The 24,031-nt window shown below is 35.0% G+C and overlaps 1 protein-coding gene across 1 annotated transcript in view; it reads left to right on the top strand.

Moving 5' to 3' along the window:
- The window catches only part of LOC145694599 (multicopper oxidase 3-like), a 183,101-nt gene that overhangs the window by 121,999 nt on the left and 37,071 nt on the right, over positions 1-24,031 (top strand). The window contains exons 4-7 of the mRNA XM_081770971.1: positions 740-950; positions 13,015-13,235; positions 20,734-20,938; positions 21,996-22,180. Coding sequence (XP_081627097.1) covers positions 740-950; positions 13,015-13,235; positions 20,734-20,938; positions 21,996-22,180 — 822 coding nt within the window. The remainder of the gene's footprint in view (positions 1-739; positions 951-13,014; positions 13,236-20,733; positions 20,939-21,995; positions 22,181-24,031) is intronic.

The raw sequence follows: 24,031 nt of genomic DNA, 5'->3' as shown, positions 1-24,031 counted from the left end.
TCTCCCGAAATCACTGTGGACGAAGGAGACTCCTTCAAACAAATATACCGCGGACGTTGCCATGAGCGAAAGGGTTCCTGTACAAACCTGAATCTAAATTAAACCTATACTATCAGAAGCCACTACTGTGTGCTGAGGATACATTGAACTTGGAAACACTTTTATTGTATTACACAGAAACTTCGTTAATTGATTAAAGAACTTAGCTTTTATAATAAATAGGCGAAGGATTTATCCCGGACCATTTTATTTGACTCTAGCGAAAAATTATTTCAATATACATTGAAACAGGAAAACTGAAATTTAATGTTGGATTTTGTTTCGTGATATTATTTTTTTGTATGCTCTTTGTATCAATGATGAACTCAAACACATAGCAGATTCTCGTTGGCCATAACTCAAGAATTCTCTGGTTTTTAGTACATTCCCTTTTAAATTGTATTTTTTTTTTACAGGAAATATGGATTATCCACAATATTGTTGATGATTTTATATAAATAAAACTTTGCAGAGGTCATATTCCACAAAACCTTGGAGAGTTTTTGTATCTAGTGATATTCTTTCTGCTCTATGTGGCAGCTTTTTAATTGGGTCTGGAAAGCACAGAGAGAGAATAATGATGTGAAATCGAATATACAAAAGTAATGACTAACAAAATAAAACTTGCATACTACGAACTAAATCATTAGATTAATTTTTTTTTAAAAATGTTACAGTGATATTTGATTTTCTTCTAAAGGTGTGCGTGAACGACTCGATAATAATTGAAGTGGAGAACAAGATACCAGGTCAAGAGGTCAGCATACATTGGCATGGTCTTCACCAAAGGGAGACACCATACATGGATGGAGTACCTATGATCACACAATGTCCCATTCCTAGCTATACTAGGTTTCAGTATAGGATTGAAGCTTCAAATCCAGGAACTCACTTTTACTACGCTCACTCAGGTAGGTGTACGAGGAATGGTCTCAAATATATTTTTCTCCTATATAAGAGTCCGCCAGAAAACTGTATACACTGTTTAAGAATAAAAACATATAAATATATTTCTAATTACATTTAATTATTGTTCAAACGTGTGTTACAAACCTTCAAGTAAGCATATGGTTACATTAAATGTTGGCCGTTGCTTGGGACGCTCGGGAACCTTCGCCAGAAGATTACAGAGGCATGTGCATCGGTTTCCATTGATACATTGACCGTTGTAAGCTGCAGCTACCGCTCGTCGTTCCATTACGCCTCAAACTTATTAACAATGCGTTTGATTGTTAGGAGGGGTTGGTGGTTCAGTACCAAACTCCCGTCTCCACTGACGCTTCACTTCGATGGCATTCTCAAACCTGATAAACCACTTTAAAACATACTTACGCTGCTTGAACGTCAAGCGTGCTCCTGCCATTTTCTTATCTCACTAACCGGGTTGACAGTACCGACATCTGTTGAGCGAAAAACTGTACTACAACATAATTTTAATTGAAAACAATGCCGCCATCTGTTGGGCGGAAAACCATACTACAACATACTTAGATTTAAGAACAATTGTCAATGCAGTATCTTGTTACAGGGTGACAAAGAGTGTATACATTTTTCTGGCAGGCTCTGATTGCTTAGAAAATCTAAACTCAATATAGTTACACCTGTAATTTATCAAAAATATTGATTAGTAAATGAGATTTATTATTACAATAGAAGTTAGGATTATGAGTTCTCTTGTGACTGAATTATTAGCGTTTGAGTCTTTGGTGTGGAACACCTAAGTTTGATCCTTAGTGGAAGTATATGTGGCTCAAGTTTCATGTTAACTTATATATCGAAGTCTGTTATAACAACCGTGAGGAAAGGGACTCAAAATCTTAAACAAACTAATAAGTTAAACTTTACGATACATTTCACATTTAAGTCCAGATTGGTTTACTTTTTAAAACTGAAATAAAATCTACATTTTTACGTAACCCGTTTGTATCCTATAAACTAAAAGAGACAAATGATTAATACAAATGAAAGATTATAAAGTGATTTGTGGAATGGGGACGTGGGAGAAAACGGGAGCATGCCCAGAAAATCCATAGATACGTTGTTGTCCACCACAAACAGACTCACATGGTACGAGATTCCTTCGCACCCAAGTTAAACCATCATACTCCCATTTCGCCTTTTAAAGATGAAAATAAAATGCAATGAAGCTAGTGTTGTATGAGTAGGCTTTCATAAAACATGCTTTTATTTAGTTATTAATCAATGACAATATGCTGTGTCCCTCTCTTCTGTGTTTTCTATATTCAATTCATGTTTAATCATACGTGTTCTACCATTATTGGGAGGTTACTTGCCACAACTAAGGAGCTTCCATGATCCACGGTCTTCCGCTAACCTCTTCATCCTCATGTATGATTTTTCTGTTTTCATATCGTCCATTAATTGTCCTCTTCTTTGCACTTCCCCTCTCTTTCCTGCCACTATACTCTCTTGCACGTCTCTCATAATACAATTCCTTCTTAGCCAATGTCCCAACTAGTTTCTCCTCCTCTCCTTAATAATATTTAAAATTGTTCTTTTGTCCCCACCATTTCTAAGATCACCCTCTTATTCGTTTTCTGCTCTACCCAGCTAATTCTCTCCATTCTTCTCCACACCCACATTTCGAAAGCTTCCTGGGTCATTCCATTTCAAATCACCTAGAGCACTGTGCTTCAATGTCTCAGATTCTCTTCAATTTTTTTTCATATATAAATACCAATGAAATTATGCTAAATTATTTTTCTTTCCGATTTTTTGGATGAGAAATGTGCCGGGGAAAATTTTTTTGAAAAATGTGAATTTTTCATCAATTTCACTTTTTGGCACTCAGCATCATGGAACTAAATTACCATAACTTTCTTATTTCTGAAGTTATTGGGCTCATCCAGGTGTCAAATGAAAGCTTAATTTTTGCTCTTTCAGTAGATCTTAAGTAACCTTGCAAAAGGATTCACTGTCAAACATTAATGGGCATACAAAGCAAATTTTTAGGGTGTTTACAAATTCTGCCGTTGCTCAAAAGTTACAGCTATGAAACTTTTGAAACTTTTTTGTACATTCATCTTAACACGTACATGGTATGGTTAAAAAATAAAGAGGGTGCTTTTTTTGTATTTTTGTAATTATTATATTTTTTGTGTACGGAAATATACAGTTTTAAGTTTTGTTAGAAATTATGTCATTGCTCGTAAGTTACAACTATGAAGCTTCTGAAACTTTCTAAATAGAATTATCTTACTTGTTAGCACATACATCGTATGGTTAAAAAATAAATAGGGTGCTTTGGGTATTTTCGTTTTTTTTTTATGTGTTCGGAAATATACAGTTTTAAGCTTCGTTAGAAATTATGTCATTGCTCGTAAGTCACAAATGTAAAACTTTTGAGACTTTTGTAATAGAATTATCTTAATACATACATGGTATAGTTAAAAAATAGAGTGCTTTTGGTATTTTTGTAATTATTATTTTTGTACGTCAGAGTGCAATTCATGAATCGCTCTGGGCCTTCTATATTCTACTGGCCGAAAAATGATGATTTGTACAAAAAAGTTTCAAAAGTTTCATAGTTGTAACTTTTGAGCAACAGCACAATTTGTTAAAAAAAAATGCTTTGTATGCCCATTAATGTTTGATGCTGTAACCTTTTGCAAGATTATTTACGATGTACTGAAAGAGCAAAAATTAAGCTTTCATTTGACACCTGGATAAGATTAATAACTTTTAAAATAAGGAATTTATGGTAATTTTAGTTCCATGATGCTGAGTGTCGGAAAGTGAAATTGAAGCAAAATTCATATTTTTCAAAAATTTCTCCCCGGCCCATTTCTCATTCAAAAAATCGGAAAAAATTAATTTAGCACAATTCCATTGGTATTAATGTATGAAAAAATTTTGAAGAGAATCTGAGACGGTCATGTTTTAAAATTAGGTGATTTGACATGGAATGACCCTCCTCTTAAAGGCTTCTTTCTCCATTCCTATCCTTGATTTTATTTCACGTTCGCATCTCGTATCATCACTAATATTACTCCCCAGGTATCGAAAACTAGTCACTTGTTCCATTGTCTTCTCTCCTATATTTGACACCGATCCCTTTGTTCCAATCACCATGGATTTTGTCTTTCTATGCTTTTGTTTTCAGAATTTATGTAAGTGAATGATATTTTCGTATCCTCAAGTAGCAAATGGTTCTATATACCAAATTTCATGCATTCATATACGACGTTTCAAAAGAAACATGTATAATAGTGGAATAACTCCTTTCTCCTTACGAAACGGAATTTTAAAAAATAGAAATACGGAAGTCTGACTCTGTCATCGTACCAAAAATCATAATGATTCACAAATTCGATTATTTCAATACGAACTTAAATTTGTTTAATGACATGTCATGATACAAAGAAACAGTTGCGATCCCCAGAGTAGTTTGTGCGTGAAAATTTTGACAAAGACAAATGTTGAAAATTTCTTTCTCCCTCTTCTCATATACCGTCATGTTGAATTCGAGATAGTGAATCACATATTCGTATTTTTTCTTATTACTGTCTTCATCATATGTGGCTGATGGAGGCACTGATTGATACATCTATATTGCAGAAATTGTAACATTATTATGTATTAAAATTGATTTATTTTGGTCAAATCATATTCTCTGTATCTAAAAAGAAGGTCCTATATTGGGTGGTCTAAAATGGCGCCCAGGAACAACAGAGTGCTGTTCTACAGATCAAATGAGTTGAGTTGATTTTGAAAGGAAATCTTTGAGTTTCACGTCCCACGATTATGCCGGTTAGGCTAAAGAATACGGTGATTATGAGAAATGAGTGAAATGGTGGAATGAAGAAAGTGGGAGGAAACGGGCGAATCCCGAGGAAACCCTCGCACACGGTCCACCACTTTATGTCCACCACAAAGTTCACTTGGCGGGGACTGGGATCGAACCCGGGACTCCAAGCACCAGAGGTGAACGCTCTACTATTGGCCACCGCGGCCTCATGAGTTGGTTTTGAGTTTAACGTCCCGTTCAAAAGCGAGGCTATGTGAGACGTGGACCTACTGATTAACGCGGAATCCGAACCAGATGAGCTCCCGCCGGGAATCGAACCCGCGCACGCTAACCGCTTAGCCACGAAGAAGCTCTACAGAACAAATTAAAGGGAAAATGCTATATATTGTTATACCCTCCGGAGCCGCTACGAAGAACCAAAAATGTCACTACGTGGCAACGGTCGTAGATTAAGTTGGAACCATTAACATTGCTCTACAAACTCATAAATTAATTACATCGACTATTATTACGCTAACAAATAAGTTGTGCTAATGTCAATATTTCTCGCTTTGAACTCCCATCTAGAAAGAATCGATGTAACTATTTGATAGATTGGTAAACCTATTGCATGGTTCTTTGTGTGCGAGGTTGCCACATAATACAATTCGCGTCTCCAGACGAGGATCCGAAAGGCATGTACTAAATAATTATATATTTTTTTTCGCTTTATTTTGACTTGTAGAATATTGTTCTGTAATCTGTGGGCGCCATTTTTAGAACACTCGATATGCCAAATTCATGCCTTTATACCAGAATTTCAGAAGAAAAATGTAATAATAATAATAATAATAATAATAATAATAATAATAATAATAATAATAATAATAATAATAATAATAATAATAATAATAATAATTATTATTATTATTATTATTATTATTATTATTATTATTATTATTATTATTATTATTATTATTATTATTATTATGTGGTCTCCCAATTCCGTGTATCTCTTTAAAAAGAGATCAGATTGTAGTCACTTGCCTCAAGTGATCATTTATCATCAAACGAAGAATGATTTCAATCAACAAAGTAGTCTAAACGTGATGATATAGTTTTAACAAATTTGATAATTAAAGTTTCCTTTTAATATAATAAAAAATGGGAAAAAAGTTTGATTCGTTTGTTATCTATAAATTTAATGTTCTTATCGTCACCGACCCTTTTCAGATATGGACTAGAGGCAAAAGTGGATCTGCAAAGGTTAGGGGACGGTAGGTAGTGGCATGACGACACGCTGCCTTCCCCCTGTCTATCTTTGCCCATTGCTCTGCCCACCTAAGGAACTGAGAGGACGCCGTACATGTTTTCTGGAGGTGGGGGTACGACGTACTCCCGCATTCCCCCTCACTTTTACCCCTGATATGGAAACACTTTTAACATTTGATTCGAACAACGCCAGTCCCACACGAACTCGAGTCTCTACCTTAAAAGATCAATACCTAGTTTTGGAGGAAATACAATAATGTAATTACTGAATTTGTAGGTCACTTTGAATGATAACCAACTTTCAATCGCAGTGTGAAAATTAATAATCAAACTGTCTGAAAAATGAAGTTTGTTGTTATTAGTATTAGTTCTAGTTTTAAATGGGTCTTAATGGTGTTGAATTACTGCGCTATTTTTATTTCTTAGTCCATGGATTTATTAGTATTGAAAATTAGATATTTGGGCTTTCAGTATACTATATGACTATGTTAGTCCGTTACGTATGAGGGATGACGTCCTTCGACAATAACCTATCCAAGAAAGGCGAAGGAAGGAAGGGCCCTGGAACTTGTATGTTAGATACCATTCTGGTATTTCTCTGGTGTTAATCAGAAAAAACCAGGAAAACCTCACTCAGGATGACTGGCCTGAAAAAGCTCTTATAGTGTTTCGACCGAATGTGCCTGCCGAAAATCGAACCCGGGGCCTCTCCCATCAAAGGCGAAAGCGTTAGCGATTATGCAGGGCCACCACCATTGATTTATATGGGAAACTATTTTTTTTCTTTCTTTCAAGTGAACTGAAAATTTACTAATGTCTTCTTAAAATCTGTTTTAATGCCGTTTACATAGTGAAAATTTAAAATTTTCTTCCATGTAATTTTAATATTTAATAATCAAATTTAGTTTGAATAATATTCTAAATTTATATGAGTATATAATGCAAATTCAATTTAAAAAAAGCAAATAACTTTAATCAGACTTAAAGAAGAAATCAGTATATGCACATAATTAAAATTCCAGTTAATTTCAAAGATAATTAAAAAGTATCAACCAGCTTCGGAAACATTGTTAAAAAGTAGAAAACAATAAAAGCGCTAAAAGTAGAAAATAATAAAACCATTAAAAAGTAGATAATAAAATAATAATAATAATAATAATAATAATAATAATAATAATAATAATAATAATAATAATAATAATAATAATAATAATAATAATAATAATAATCTTAAAAGCAGAAAGTAATTCATTACTACTATCTACACAAATTTTTGAGATCTGTTGCAAGCCAAACAAAACAAATTAATGCCTCATAAAATTATCATTGTATATTAGGTATAAGCTAATTTTATATTAGATATTCGTATGTTTGGCTTGTCACAGACTTCAAAATTTATTTAAATGATAGTGGTAAATTATTTTCTGGTTTTAAACGCTTAATCATCATTATTATTTTCTGCTTTTAGAACTTGTATTATTTTCTACTTTTTAACTCTTTTATTATTTTCTACTTTTTAGAGCTTTCGTTGAAGTCAGATAAGTTTTTTTTTTACAAAATATTATATTACACAAAATATTTACAAATTATTATTATTATTATTATTATTATTATTATTATTATTATTATTATTATGTGGTCTCCCCATTCCGTGTATCTCTTTAAAAAGAGATCAGATTGTAGTCACTTGCCTCAAGTGATCATTTATCATCAAACGAAGAATGATTTCAATCAACAAAGTAGTCTAAACGTGATGATATAGTTTTAACAAATTTGATAATTAAAGTTTCCTTTTAATATAATAAAAAATGGGAAAAAAGTTTAATTCGTTTGTTATCTATAAATTTAATGTTCTTATCGTCACCGACCCTTTTCAGATATGGACTAGAGGCAAAAGTGGATCTGCAAAGGTTAGGGGACGGTAGGTAGTGGCATGACGACACGCTGCCTTCCCCCTGTCTATCTTTGCCCATTGCTCTGCCCACCTAAGGAACTGAGAGGACGCCGTACATGTTTTCTGGAGGTGGGGGTACGACGTACTCCCGCATTCCCCCTCACTTTTACCCCTGATATGGAAACACTTTTAACATTTGATTCGAACAACGCCAGTCCCACACGAACTCGAGTCTCTACCTTAAAAGATCAATACCTAGTTTTGGAGGAAATACAATAATGTAATTACTGAATTTGTAGGTCAATTTGAATGATAACCAACTTTCAATCGCAGTGTGAAAATTAATAATCAAACTGTCTGAAAAATGAAGTTTGTTGTTATTAGTATTAGTTCTAGTTTTAAATGGGTCTTAATGGTGTTGAATTACTGCGCTATTTTTATTTCTTAGTCCATGGATTTATTAGTATTGAAAATTAGATATTTGGGCTTTCAGTATACTATATGACTATGTTAGTCCGTTACGTATGAGGGATGACGTCCTTCGACAATAACATATCCAAGAAAGGCGAAGGAAGGAAGGGCTCTGGAACTTGTATGTTAGATACCATTCTGGTATTTCTCTGGTGTTAATCAGAAAAAACCAGGAAAACCTCACTCAGGATGACTGGTCTGAAAAAGCTCTTATAGTGTTTCGACCGAATGTGCCTGCCGAAAATCGAACCCGGGGCCTCTCCCATCAAAGGCGAAAGCGTTAGCGATTATGCAGGGCCACCACCATTGATTTATATGGGAAACTATTTTTTTTCTTTCTTTCAAGTGAACTGAAAATTTACTAATGTCTTCTTAAAATCTGTTTTAATGACGTTTACATAGTGAAAAATTAAAATTTTCTTCCATGTAATTTTAATATTTAATAATCAAATTTAGTTTGAATAATATTCTAAATTTATATGAGTATATAATGCAAATTCAATTTAAAAAAAGCAAATAACTTTAATCAGACTTAAAGAAGAAATCAGTATATGCACATAATTAAAATTCCAGTTAATTTCAAAGATAATTAAAAAGTATCAACCAGCTTCGGAAACATTGTTAAAAAGTAGAAAACAATAAAAGCGCTAAAAGTAGAAAATAATAAAACCATTAAAAAGTAGATAATAAAATAATAATAATAATAATAATAATAATAATAATAATAATAATAATAATAATAATAATAATAATAATAATAATAATAATAATAATCTTAAAAGCAGAAAGTAATTCATTACTACTATCTACACAAATTTTTGAGGTCTGTTGCAAGCCAAACAAAACAAATTAATGCCTCATAAAATTATCATTGTATATTAGGTATAAGCTAATTTTATATTAGATATTCGTATGTTTGGCTTGTCACAGACTTCAAAATTTATTTAAATGATAGTGGTAAATTATTTTCTGGTTTTAAACGCTTAATCATCATTATTATTTTCTGCTTTTAGAACTTGTATTATTTTCTACTTTTTAACGGTTTTATTATTTTCTACTTTTTAGAGATTTCGTTGAAGTCAGATAAGTTTTTTTTACAAAATATTATATTTTCTGGTTTTTTAGTGCGTTCTTGAAGTTGGTTATGTTTCTTTTAAGTTTGTTTAATTGTTCTGCTTGTTCGTTACTCAGTAGCTTGGTTAGATACCTAAACTAAAGGTAGCGTACTAACTTCCTATAAAGTGAGCCAGCCTACGAAACATATCTATATTGAAGTTATATGTAAATATGCACACAATGAAGCCGGTTAATTACGATATTAACACTGTCAGATAGTGCACAGTTTCATAATTTAGCTCTGAAGATTACTGTTAGATCCTTATGAAGTGTAGATGGGACCACATGGATAGAATATTTCTTTCAAACAACAAAGAATAATCAAATCGGTATATCTCTGTCGAAGTTATGTGTGATGGTACCATAGATGTTCATTTTACTCTGACCTCACTCACCCTCGTCCTCGCAGTGGCAGTTGGCCCTCGTTCACCTCACCCTTGCCCTCGTGCTGGAAACTTCTTCTCTCCCACGCAAAGTGAGTTATCCATCGCCCTCGCGCACCCTCGGCCTCGCATTAACAGTTGTTTTGGAAATTTGTCCTAGCCTTCGCGAAGAGAGTTGTCTGTTGCCCTGGCCCTCGTGTTGGGAATTTGTTCTCGACCTCGTGTCATTATGGGTGAGGGAATTTGTGAGTGAGGATACTCTCGAGAGGGCCACCCTCGCAAGGATGAACATATCTGCATCATACACATATGATTATGGTATGAACACTGTCAACCATTGAGAAATTTCGTGATCTAACTCCGAAGACCATGACTCGAATTCCGTGACTTTTATAGTTTACGTGACATCATGAAGAAAGAATGCTCTTTCGAAGAAAAAAGAATGATGAAAATTTGTGCACCTATGTCGAAGTTATGCATGAACGTAGACATAACATATATAAAGGAGTCGAACTGAGAATCTTTTCTTCTCTTTCTTTTTGAAGTCGGTTTAAAAAGAAAAAAATAATTCCTCATATAAACCAATGAGCTAAAATATAGAGATGGCATAAGCACTCAACATTGCTAAACAGTGAATATCATTATCGTTCATTTAGCTGGAACATAATCTTGCCTTGACGTTAATGGGCATTAATCCTAAGCCAGTCAATCAATCAATCAACAACCAACTGATCAATCAATCAATCATTCAATTCCCCAAGAATCGACCAATTAACCAACCAACATATCAATCAATCAAGTATAACCTCAAAGGTGTGTGAAAACAGTCACCGATTTCGCCGGTATCAATACAGATATTAGTTTTATCATTTGATGTTAAGTGTCTATAGTCTACACCAGGACCTCTCGATCTATTTCGTATCACGAACCCTCTTTTCATCACATCCTCTTGCCAGTGACTCCCATAACTAATTTCTCGTTTGTTATAAGCTACGTGACTAATACTGACTCTGCAAAGAATAACAAAGTGTCAGACGAAACCAATCCCTTTCCGAAATTTTCCACCAACTTTATCCCTTCTTAATTTCATTTTTTTTACGATTCTTTATTTGTTTGATAATCTTTAATGTATTTGACAAATAAATATGAAAAAATATGTCTACCAAAATAATCTTTAGAAATGTTTTTTTTTTCGTTACTAGATCCTAATTACACTTATCTTTTTCATCTTCCATCGCGACCCCAATCCAAGTATTCCTCATGTGACTCCCTTAGGAGTCTCGACTTCCAGATTGAGAAACCACCCCAACACAAATCAATGAACTAAGAAATAAAGATTTCGTAGGTACCGTTTCCGCTTAAGATAATGTATCGATAATTTTTTTTAAAAGAATATATATATATAGGCAACACTGTGTGCAAAAAAGCTTCAATACGGCAACACTTTGTAGCCTGAGAGTGAGGATAACAGTCATTGGACATAGAACCGTTAGTGTATGCCACACAGGATGGCAGAGCTGAGCAAAACATTCCCGAACTGCTGGATCGGTATACATGGGTCTGCGCAGTGGCCAAGTCGGTCTTCCGATTTGACATCACTTCCTTTTTACTTACGGGATTTTTTTAAAGGACAGAGTGTATCAACATCACATGCGCAATTTAGCCAGACTGTGGGGAGCTAAACAAAAGAGTTCCACAGGGTACCAGTATGGGTCTGTAAGCTGCTTGTTACAACATTACTCTTCGTTTCCATTCATGTACCAATTTGGATGGTGCATCATGGAGAACAGTGATTAAAAGTCTTGTAAGGAAAGATATGAGAGTAGTGTGTTTGGGTTCCATTTTAAGCTCAAGCTATGTTGTTATTTCCTTTACCGCAATATTTCAAACATCATATAAATCAAATAATTATGGGCCACCCTATATATATACTTGGCCATATTCATTATATATAAGCGTTTCCCAACCCTTTTCAACTTGCGGCACACTACGGGTGTAAATTGAATTCTCGCGGCACACTCATAGATATTATTATTATTAGTAGTAGTAAATAGAAAATACCGTCGTAATTTTTTTTCTGTGATTACTGATCTCCTTCTCACAGAGTAAAAAGCTCGATCACTGGTATTCCCCCCCATCGTAAATCATTTTAATTATTTTTCATTCTAATTCAAAAAATACAAAACAATTCCAATGAAATATAGGAATCAGGCTTTTAAAAATACAGTTTCTTTTTGAAAACTGTATCCAACCTTTCACTAAGGAAGATCACTAAATAACAAACGAACAAACAAATCTCTTGTACTTTTAAAACAGATGGAGGTAATTTGTATGAGGGCTTGCTTTGTCGAAAGGGTAGAATGAGATTTTAAAATTTCAAATTACGATATAACCTGTAACAATAAAGAATCAATAATGGTTATAACAATGATGATAAATACTTTTTTTGAACATTAAAAATGTACAGACAAGTAATACGGTGTGAAACTTATAATTTATTAACATGGTTAATATATGTCACAATTTTTAAATATTAATAAAATTCTGTTTTCGAAATATAATATGTGTAGTAGTAATCAGGCCCGTAGCCAGCTCGAAAATTTAGGGTGGGCCCGGTGGAAGTTAGGGGGGGGGGCGATCCAAAAATATTAGTTCATTCCATATTATAGTTCATTTGCAAACCTACCGTGAAAATTTTAGAGGGGGCCAGTAAAAATTTAGGGGGGGCCGGCACCCCTAGACCCCCCTGGATACGGGCCTGGTAGTAATGTACTGTATGTATATACAATAATATTTTACAATTACAGTATTTTTTCCATTGTAGAGGTTCATAGTAATGTGAAATACAAATACACATTTTTCCTGTCTTGTAATTTGGTTGCTATATAATTCATAATTTTGTTCTCATTTCCTTGCGGCACACCGGTTGGGAAACGCTGATATATATATATATATATATATATATATATATATATATATATATATATATATATATATATATATATATATATATATATATAATATAATATAATGATTATGCATATCCATACTTTGATTTCTTTAACACTGTTGTTATTCTGTTATGCTGAAAGGTACCCAACAAATGGATGGCATCTTTGGAGCAATTATTGTGAGGCAACCTAGTTCCAAGGATACTACGACTAAGCTTTATGACTTGGACCTCAAAGAACACGTTCTCCTCCTGTCTCCATGGATGCATACGTTGTTGACAGAAGGATACGGCCATTTACGCGATGTTCAGGATGAAATAACACCTGTCTCTCTTCTCATTAATGGAAGAGGAAAGTTTAAGGTAAAGAAAATCTCAGTTCTTTTTTTTTTCTTTTTTGTCAATAACGCCCTCAAACCCAAAAGCACTTAGCAAGCAGGAACTAAAGTTGCTGAAAGTTCAATGTATAACTTAATTAGAACTTAATCAGGTTAACGTTTCAACGTCACAGAGAATCATTTGTAGTTTCCTTGTGGAAGGTGTTAAGTCTCTCTCCACTAGCGTCGTTAATTATCATTTAACATTAGAAGGTTGAAGAGCTTTTTTTTATGTTAAGGATGGTCATATTTCAGGTTATATGTAGATCTCCTATGTGAAATGGGGTGATCAATTGTGTGTGGTATTATATTTCTTACGCAATAAGGTCAAATCACAGCATTTCAAGTGTTATTTGTTAAGTCTAACAAGCTCTCACATAATTGTTACTTTATTTGTAGTTTAGAAACTACTTTTGTGTTTCTGGGATCGTCATCCTTCCCCTTTATTTCATCTATCATGTACCGCAACAATATGTCATTCGATTTTGAACTGAATAGGAAGTTTTTAACTTCCATTTCTACCCTCTACCCCTAGCTGGGATAGTATAATGAAAAAAATAGATTTTTATTTTAGTTACGTCTTTTTTATACGATCTTTTTAGTTTCTTACTGTAGTTTTAACCAGTGACAAGATTTCTACATAACTTTAGGAGAGGGGCGTTCAGGTGTGTTTCACTGTCAGGCATCGTCCAGTGCTTTATTCGGGTGAAGGGAAGGGAGAATAAATAACTCTAAGAGGGAGACTATAATGTAAAGTTCTGCTTGTGCAGTTATAGGTAGAGTAAAATTACACTCCGAAATCGTTTTCCCCACTACCAACTTTTATTTGAAAAATCCAAATAAACAGTACAGGGTGTGATTGAAAAGTACCGGAACTTTTCCCGCCGCGCGGCTCCCTGTCGTTCGAAAAATGTTAGGAGTGGGGAAAAATGTGCGCGGGACCTTCCTCTTTCAAGCGGAACTTGGCCTAGTGCGCTGCGAGCAGCGGTTGATCTTTGACTCCATTTTCGGCGCTCAAAAAACGTGACCGACAACTAAAACGACGTTCGCGCGGACAGCTGTGCTTTCTCAACCGCTGCTCGCAGCACACTGGGCCAAGTTCCGTTTGAAAGAGGAAGGTCCCGCGCACATTTTCCCCCACCCCTCACATTTTTCGAACGCCAGGGAGCCGCGCGGCGGGAAAAGTTAAGGTACTTTTCAATCGAAACCTGTATATTATAAATATCACTTTAATGTGAATTCTCTAATACTGGGTTAAGAAAGGTGATCCAAGTCCCGAGCAGCCTAGGGTAGGATCTCCGCAAAGCTCCGAGCAAGCTGAGCAGAGTGGATTTTAGGATCCTCAATGCTCCACGCAAGCAGAGGGGAAGCTTAAGAATCACAGAGCTCCGAAGCAAACTAGATGACAAGTTAGAAATCAAAACAACACTCAGAGCAAATTGGGTAGAATAGATTTTAGGATCCCCAATGCTCCACGCAAGCAGAGGGGACCTTAAGAATCACAGAGCGCCGAAGCAAACTAGATGACAAGTTAGAAATCAAAACAACGCTCAGAGCAAGCTGAATAGAGTGGATTTTAGGATCCCCAATGCACCACGCAAACAGAGGGGGCTTAACAATCACAGAGCTCCGAAGCAACTAGATGACAAGTTAGGAGTCGAAATAACGCTCCTAGCAAGCTGAGTATTGTGGATTTTAGTATTCTCAATGCTCCACGCAAGCAGGGGGTAGACTTAAGAATCAAAGAGCTCCGAAGCAAACTAGATGACAAGTTAGAAATCAAAACAACGCTCAGAACAAGCTGAGTAGAGTGAATTTTAGGATCCTCAATGCTCCACGCAAGCAGAGGGGAAGCTTAAGAATCACAGAGCTCCGAAGCAAACTAGATGACAAGTTAGAAATCAAAACAACACTCAGAGCAAGCTGGGTAGAATGGATTTTAGGATCCCCAATGCTCCACGCAAGCAGAGGGGACCTTAAGAATCACAGAGCTCCGAAGCAAACTAGATGACAAGTTAGAAATCAAAACAACGCTCAGAGCAAGCTGGGTAGAATGGATTTTAGGATCTCCAATGCACCACGCAAACAGAGGGGGCTTAACAATCACAGAGCTCCGAAGCAACTAGATGACAAGTTAGGATTCGAAATAACGCTCCTAGCAAGCTGAGTATTGTGGATTTTAGTATTCCCAATGCTCCACGCAAGCAGAGGGGGCTTAACAATCACAGAACTCCGAAGCAACTAGATGACAAGTTAGGATTCGAAATAACGCTCCTAGCAAGCTGAGTATTGTGGATTTTAGTATTCCCAATGCTCCACGCAAGCAGAGGGTAGACTTAAGAATCACAGAGCGCCGAAGCAAACTAGATGACAAGTTAGAAATCAAAACAACGCTCCTAGCAAGCTGAGTAGAGTGGATTTTAGGATCTCCAATGCTCCACACAAGCAGAGGGGACCTTAAGAATCACAGAGCTCCGAAGCAAACTAGATGACAAGTTAGAAATTAAAACAACACTCAGAGCAAGCTGAATAGAGTAGATTTTAGAATCTCCAATGCTCCACGCAAGCAGAGGGTATGCTTAAGTATCACAGAGCTCCGAAGCAAACTAGATGACAAGTTAGAAATCAAAACAACGCCCAGAGCAAGCTGAGCAGAGTGGATTTTAGGATCTCCAATGCTCCACGCAAGCAGAGGGTAGACTTAAGAATCAAAGAGCTCCGAAGCAAACTAGATGACAAGTTAGAAATCAAAACAACGCTCAGAACAAGCTGAATAGAGTGGATTTTAGGATCCCCAATGCACCACGCAAACAGAGGAGGGCTTAAGAATCACAGAGCTCCGAAGCAAACTAGATGACAAGTTAGGAGTCGAAATAACGCTCCTAGCAAGCTGAGTATTGTGGATTTTAGTATTCCCAATGCTCCACGCAAGCAGAGGGTAGACTTAAGAATCACAGAGCGCCGAAGCAAACTAGATGACAAGTTAGAAATCAAAACAACGCTCAGAGCAAGCTGAGTAGAGTGGATTTTAGAATCTCCAATGCTCCACGCAAGCAGAGGAGGGCTTAAGAATCACAGAGCTCCGAAGCAAACTAGATGACAAGTTAGAAATCAAAACAACGCCCAGAGCAAGCTGAGCAGAGTGGATTTTAGGATCTCCAATGCTCCACGCAAGCAGAGGGAGGCTTAAGAAGCACAGAGCTACGAAGCAAACTAGATGGCAAGTTAGAAATCAAAACAACACTCAAAGCAAGCTGAGTAGAGTGGATTTTAGGATCCCCAATGCTCCACGCAAGCAGAGGGGACCTTAAGAATCACAGAGCTCCGAAGCAAACTAGATGACAAGTTAGAAATTAAAACAACGCTCAGAGCAAGCTGAATAGAGTAGATTTTAGAATATCCAATGCTCCACGCAAGCAGAGGGTATGCTTAAGAATCACAGAGCTCCGAAGCAAACTAGATGACAAGTTAGAAATCAAAACAACGCCCAGAGCAAGCTGAGCAGAATGGATTTTAGGATCTCCAATGCTCCACGCAAGCAGAGGGTAGACTTAAGAATCAAAGAGCTCCGAAGCAAACTAGATGACAAGTTAGAAATCAAAACAACGCTCAGAACAAGCTGAATAGAGTGGATTTTAGGATCTCCAATGCTCCACGCAAGCAGAGGGGGGCTTAACAATCACAGAGCTCCGAAGCAAACTAGATAAGAAGTTAGGAGTCTTAACAATGCTGCAAGCAAGCTGAGTGAGCAGAGAGGAAGCCTAGTTTGGAGCAAACGAGAGGTTTTGGGTTATTACACTATTCATCACCTCATTGCTAAGCCTATATCTTTAAAAAAATTGACGGAATTTCTGGATAAACACTGGATATCGTCTAACAAGACATCAATGAGGATTTCAATAAAAATTAAAGATAATTTTTTTTTTCGAGACATAATAGTTAACAATATACTTCCGTAGTTGTTAAGAATATTTCTAGATATTACACAATTTAAACATATCTTTAATTATATAAAAAGACACGTCTCAGTCTGTGAATATCTCTATTTCTAATAAGTTAACATTGCTTCTTCCCCACGTACATTGTCTACTTGATACCAATAAGTGGTGATAGTATTCAGACAACTTGTATATTTGAAATTATTCTCAGACTTTTAATTGCAATTTAAAAACTGCATTTTTCCAGTTTAATTTTAATCGAGAATAGGACAAATATCCGTAAACCATATTCTTTAGATCTGGAAATTAATATTTGTGAATTTCTGCTGTAAGTATATTGTGACAACTTAATTGTAGCTTAAACTGTATTGTTTCAATCTAATTACAGTAGGACCCCGATAACTGGAAGCTAAAGGAAATTAATAAAAACTCGAGTTATCGAATTTTTCGAGTAATCAAAGGTTTGAATAGTGTTCGTAGGTTTCCTTAAGAAAACTTCCCTCGACTGACAAAACTTTCCCTTTTTTATTAAATTTTCCCTATCTTGTTCAGTGTCCGATTCCTACGACAGAAGTTACGTCATAAGGTTAATTTAGCTATATTAAAGAAAGTGTCAATCACATTTGCTTTTATGCTTCTATTTTTTCTTTCTCTTAACTTTTTTTTTTTTTTTTACAGAAAATATACACCAATAAACCCAACCAACAAGGGATAAAAATTATATTTCTTTTGGCACATACACACACACATATACAATTGCTATTGTATTGGTTTATGTCTGACGAACAAAGAAAAATATGAACATCTATATTAATCAATCAGTCAGCGCGAAAATTTCCCTGAATTTTCATGTTTTATCAAAATAAATCTCTTTTTCCTACATTTACCTAGGAAATTTCCCTATATTAGGGAAATTTGCATCATACTACGAACATTGATTTAGAGTTATCAAGGTGGCCACAATAAAATTTCGAGATATCGAGGTTCCGCGTTCCTTATGAAAAGTGTCTATAGGGCCTGAATAACTCGAAGTTTTATTTATTCAATCTAGAAAACTCGAAGTTTTATTTATTCAACCTCTATAACTCTAAGTTTTATTTATTCAACCTCTATAACTCGAGGTTTTATTTATTCAACCTCTATAACTCGAGGTTTTATTTATTCAACCTGTATAACTCGAAGTTTTATTCATTTAACCTATATAACTCGAAGTTTTATTCATTCAATCTGGATAACTCGAAGTTTTGTTTATTCAACCTCTATAACTCGAAGTTTTATTTATTCAACCTCGATAACTCGAAGTGTTATTTATTCAACCTCGATAACTCGAAGTTTTATTTATTCAACCTCGATAACTCGAAGTTTTATTTATTCAACCTCGATAACTCGAAGTGTTATTTATTCAACCTCGATAACTCAAAGTTTTATTTATTCAACCTCGATAACTCGAAGTTTTATTCATTCAACCTCGATAACTCGAAGTTGTGAAAGTTCCTTAAATCAAATAAAATGACTACTAAAAGTAAAACACTAGGTATGAGTAAAACATAACAAGAACAGTACACATTAGCAAGAACGACACGACTAGGAGCAATGACAATCAGGTAAAAACATAGAGCCAGTGGTCGAAGTGAGACGGTATGCGGTGGTATGCCATACCACCTCTGGTTTTTCAGTAATGAGGACATACCATCTCTGTTTTTTCAGTGATCAAGACAATATTTAAATAGCCGCTATGTTGAATCACAATCTTAATAAAACATATTGCCTCTGCATTTTTACCACTTCGAACACTGCATAGAGCTAAGTTTTCTAATAGTACAGTATGCCCTTTGTTAATAATATACAGGTATTTGATTTCATGATGCAACATTAGAAAATAAAAAACAAAAATCTGAACAAAAACTATATCAATTTCAGTGGCGGCTTTAGCGGGTAGGCCCGGTAGGCACAGGCCTAATCAAAATTTTTGAAAAATATATAAAAGCTAAAAAAGATACAATAAAGAGTAAATATATTTTCCACCATTTATATTAATGGTAGATAATTATTTAACAAACAGCATCAACCAATACTGCAAAAGTAATTTCCTAATGCCATTAATCAATCAAATGTGTATATGCATCTCATAAACGAGGCAACGGGTCTACCCAAAATTAAAATCCTAAAGCCACCCCTGATCAATTTGAATCCAAAAGAAAACTGGAAATTAGAGAGTTGAAGTAGAAGCGAAGTTGAGAATTACAGGTAGAATTAGGCATAGCATACACACTAATAATAAATATTAATGATTACATCACCCAGATATTCACTTATATACACGTATTAATATTCGTCAACTATAACTCTTTGTCACCGTTTCTTCAAGAGACTATAAAAGTCTTGAAAACTATTACTTTATTAAATAACACATACGCGAGTATTAGTTTTAACTTTAACCAAGACCATTCAACCAAATAATTTTACATTTCTTACACGTTAGCGCTGTTAATTAACTTAAGTTTCAGAGTTTTGCTTCTGTCATTGAACTTACATACAGAAGTTCGGGGCGAACTTTGTGTGAACAATCGTGCAAAATTTAGCATGTCCATAAAATTGCTATCATATTTTAAAGTGCTAGTACATCGCTTTGGATAATCGTATTTAAATGAAATTGGTCATGTTTGAAAGAAAAATCCAAATATATTTGTGCATGTCAACAATGGGCGGGATCAAACACAGAAAAAAGTAAATTCACTCATGTTTACTTTGTGATTAGTCGATATGGGTTCATTGTTGGATATTTAGCAGGCAGTTGCTGTTTCTGCTGGAGGTCATTTGTGAAGCTTTTATGTTTCTGTACTGTTACGCCAGAATGTGCTAACGTAAATTTATTTCCTTTCGTTGTGTTGCGTTGTTATTAAAGAATAAGGTTTAAGGAGTTATGGCGACCCCACAAGAATGAAGTTGGTGTGTTTTGGAATATCACAGCACGCAGTCTGGTACAGGTTCAGCGTGCTTTTAGGCGAAGGTCTCATCAGGCTCCTACATACACACGTCAATTTTGAAGTGGTACCTTGATTTACACGTTCGGGAATATCTGAATGAGCGGTTTCCAGGAAGACAGATTGAACGTGTGGGAAATTATGATAATGTCTTTTACAATTGGCCGCCGAGGTCGCCTGACTTACAGTCTGTGACTTCTTTTTATGGGGTTACGTAAAGGATTGTGTCTATGCATCCCTACTACCTCAAAACCTGGAAGTGCAAGTTCGTATCAGTGTTGCCATTCAGTCCATTTCATCAGATATGTTGGAGCGTACGTGGCGTGAATGGGAATATCGTCTTGATGTCTACATCGCCACTCGTGGGACCCACATCAAATGTCCATGAGGTATAGTAAAAAGTATTTGAGTACTTTTTTTTCCAACTGTGACAAATTTCATTTAAATACGATTATAAAAGCGATGTAATACCACTTTAAAGTGTGATAGTACTTTTATGGACACGCTATATTTTGAGTTAAAAATGTTACTCATAAATTATTTTTTTTCTCACTTCATGTAGGATCCAAACACCGGGATACGAACTCAAATCCCTTTCGCAAATTTCTCTGTATCGTCAGGCAAGCGATATAGATTCCGTGTGATAAATGCAGCATCATTGGATTGTCCTATTATGTTTTCTGTAGAAGATCACACGATAACAATAATAGCAACCGATGGGAACTCTGTAGAACCTGTTACCGTCAAGAGTATTGTCATATATCCAGGTAAGTTGATAGTAATATCTCGTAGGTCATATAGCATATCAAGAATGAAAGTCTGTTATTATAAGTAAGCACATTTTACCACCGTGCAAAATATCATTTTACAGGAATTTTCTCTTAAGAGACATTAAGATAATTCTCTTAATAGATAGATTTTTTCCAACAGACAGATACTAATTTTCTCTTAGTTTTGGCAAAATGAATAGGAACAATGAAAGATACTATGCAATGTTGTGGTCTGTGTGTATTTCTGACAACTTAAAGTTATTAAGCCATCATTTAATGTCAGATGATACCACAATAATGCAGAAAATTAAATTAATTTCTAATCAAGGCCTATCTGGTTTGCCATAAGGACCTGACCGTGTCACGTGATCAGATCAAAATTCACGTTGCGTACTAAATCGAGTCTGGAGATTCCAAATCCAGATTGAGATATTTCAAGACCGTAACCTCCGCGTGGATCGCCCTGGGTAATTTGAAGAAGATGTATAAACTATATCATTATTTTTGATTTCACTCAAACAACTTGACTTTTGATAATGTTCTATCCATATTATATTCTATCCATATCGGAAGATCCTCTTGCAGTGCGTTGAGAATTTTCGAATCAAAGATGCCCATTTTAGATTAACCTCACTCAAACTCACGCTCACGACATCAATTTCGACCCCACATTCACAACATCTTTTCGATATCACGCTCACTCGACCTCATGCTCACAACATGATTTAGAACTCGCGCTCACTCAACCTCACGCTCACCTCATGAGCGTGAAGTCGAGTAAGCGTAAGTTGTGAGCTCATAAGCGCAGATCTAATGAGTTCGGCAACTTTGTTCCGAACAATAGTTTCAGCGTTGAAAAGAAAAATCATCTGTCCACATCATAATTATGATTTTCACCAGATCATAACGGTAATATCTTGACGGAAAGCGGCTCATTTATAACAGTTCATAAGGTTCATACGGTATAACAGCGGTTCATTTATAATCATTTATAACTGGTTACCTTCTCTGTTATGTAATTGTCTCACATATTTTTTTATTTTCTTTTATACAGGAGAGCGATATGACATTGTGCTAAATGCTAATAAACCAGTATCTGCATACTGGATTCGAGCAAAAGGTTTCGGAATTTGTGAAAAATATAATGTTCACCAGGAAGCTATTTTGCTTTATGAAGGAACCAAACTTTTTGAACCTAGAAGCTTGTCGGAAACGTTCGAGTCATCTTATACAGGAAAGGTAAAGTATTTTAATTTCTTGAAAAAAAAATCCTCAATTAGAGAAAATGTACACACACTTGAAAATTTTTATTGTACAATACTTGAAAATTTTTCATGACTAAAGTTCAATTCAATCGATGTGTAAGAATAAAGCAATAACTATACTGATTTCATTTCATGTGTAATATTTTAAATCTTCATGGTTCTTAATTTGCTTTTTGGTTCAATATACCATTATGCGAAGATTTGTCGTCATAGTAACGCTTAAACCTGTTTATGAAGACTTACAGGGGAAAAAGGAGGTAAATCAAGAAATGGTCGAAAATCAGTTAACAGCAGAATTATGTAGCCTGAAAGGTGTAGTTTGCTTGGACCAAATCTCACAGTAGGAAGAAGGTTAGTTACAAGAAATTCAATGTTAAAGACTTCACCTACAGGGGAAGAAATAGGTAACACAGTGGAAAACAGGGAAATTGTGTAAAGTTATATATATATATATATATATATATATATATATATAAAACTTACCTCCTTTTTTCCCTGTAGTCTTCAATTGTTTTGATAGATTTAAACCTTTATACCCATATTATTGTTGACATCACAGTGAGTTTTTAGTAACTCTTTTCGACCTATCAACCAGGTGAAAGTATTGGCATCCGACGTTTTGAATGCAATGCCTGCAATCGAAACGTCGAATGTCAATATCTTCACCTGGTTGATAGCCCGAAATTTGCTCAAATCACGTCGCCAGGAAAAATTGAATTCTTTCCACAGCAAGTTTGTTTTCTTAATATTTTAGTATTTATTTTTTATAAAATTCTGAACCTTCAATAACTTCTTCTTTTCATTCTCTTCTGTTTTTCTTTGTTTGCAATTAAGGTTCTTGCTCATTTCGGTGTTTGAGCAATAAATTAAAAACTGTAATAAATTGTGTGTGAAATAGAAAATATTAATTGAATTTAGAAATATTAAATCAGTTACAAAAAGAAAAAAAATCCGAAAATGTATTTTCCTATTATGTTTGAGTATTACTTGGAGTTCGAGCAACAATGGACACCATTTTGAGCCATACAAACATACATACATAAAAGTTCTAAAAGTTTAAAAAGAGGCTAAACTAGAAATAAAGTAATCATTTCATACGATTCGAACATATCATATTTTCAGTAAATTATAATATTTCGTCTTGTTCAATGATGCTTCCAAAAGTACAAAAACTATCGTATCAAGAGAGGACACATGCGAAGTTTGCAATTTCTAAAATGTTATTTGGGAAATCAAATGCTGTCAACGACTGCTTACAATAATCATTTTTCATTTTAGTCCTTTTGCCATTATATTTCCCTTCTTTCCACACTTTTGTATTTCGTTTTGACAACTGTTCCTTGGAGTTCCCTGTAGCCATTTCTCTGTTATTTTCATGTATAAGAATTTCTTAGGTGAACGTTCTTCTATTATTATTTCTGCTTGTTTATACCATTGTACCTTAGATTTACCCACACTTTCTTATAACTTCTCTTGGTGCTTTGTATTTCTGTATACTTTATTTCTTATTTTACCTTTTCGTGTATTTCCCAGAACGATTTTCACCTTCGTTGCTTGGATTTTAATTAAGTATGTTTTCACTTTATGTTCTTAACCATTATCTGGTGGTGGTTTCACACTTTGGTAAAACCTTTCTCTTTGCTACGCTTCTTTTCTTATTCTACTATCTACCAATATTGCTGAATCCAGGTGGTCCTTGAAATATCTTCCTTTGCTGAATCCACTTTCAATTATTTAACTCGTAATTTCATTTGGTAAATCCTTTCTCCTAGCTATGCTCCTTTTCTCATTCGACTATCTACCATCATTGCTGAATCCAGTTGCT

This window comes from Thermobia domestica, chromosome 9 (genome assembly GCF_964235325.1).
Source record: "Thermobia domestica chromosome 9, izTheDome1.hap1.1, whole genome shotgun sequence".
Classification (NCBI taxonomy): domain Eukaryota; kingdom Metazoa; phylum Arthropoda; class Insecta; order Zygentoma; family Lepismatidae; genus Thermobia; species Thermobia domestica.
This window is presented reverse-complemented; position numbering and strand designations above follow the sequence as displayed.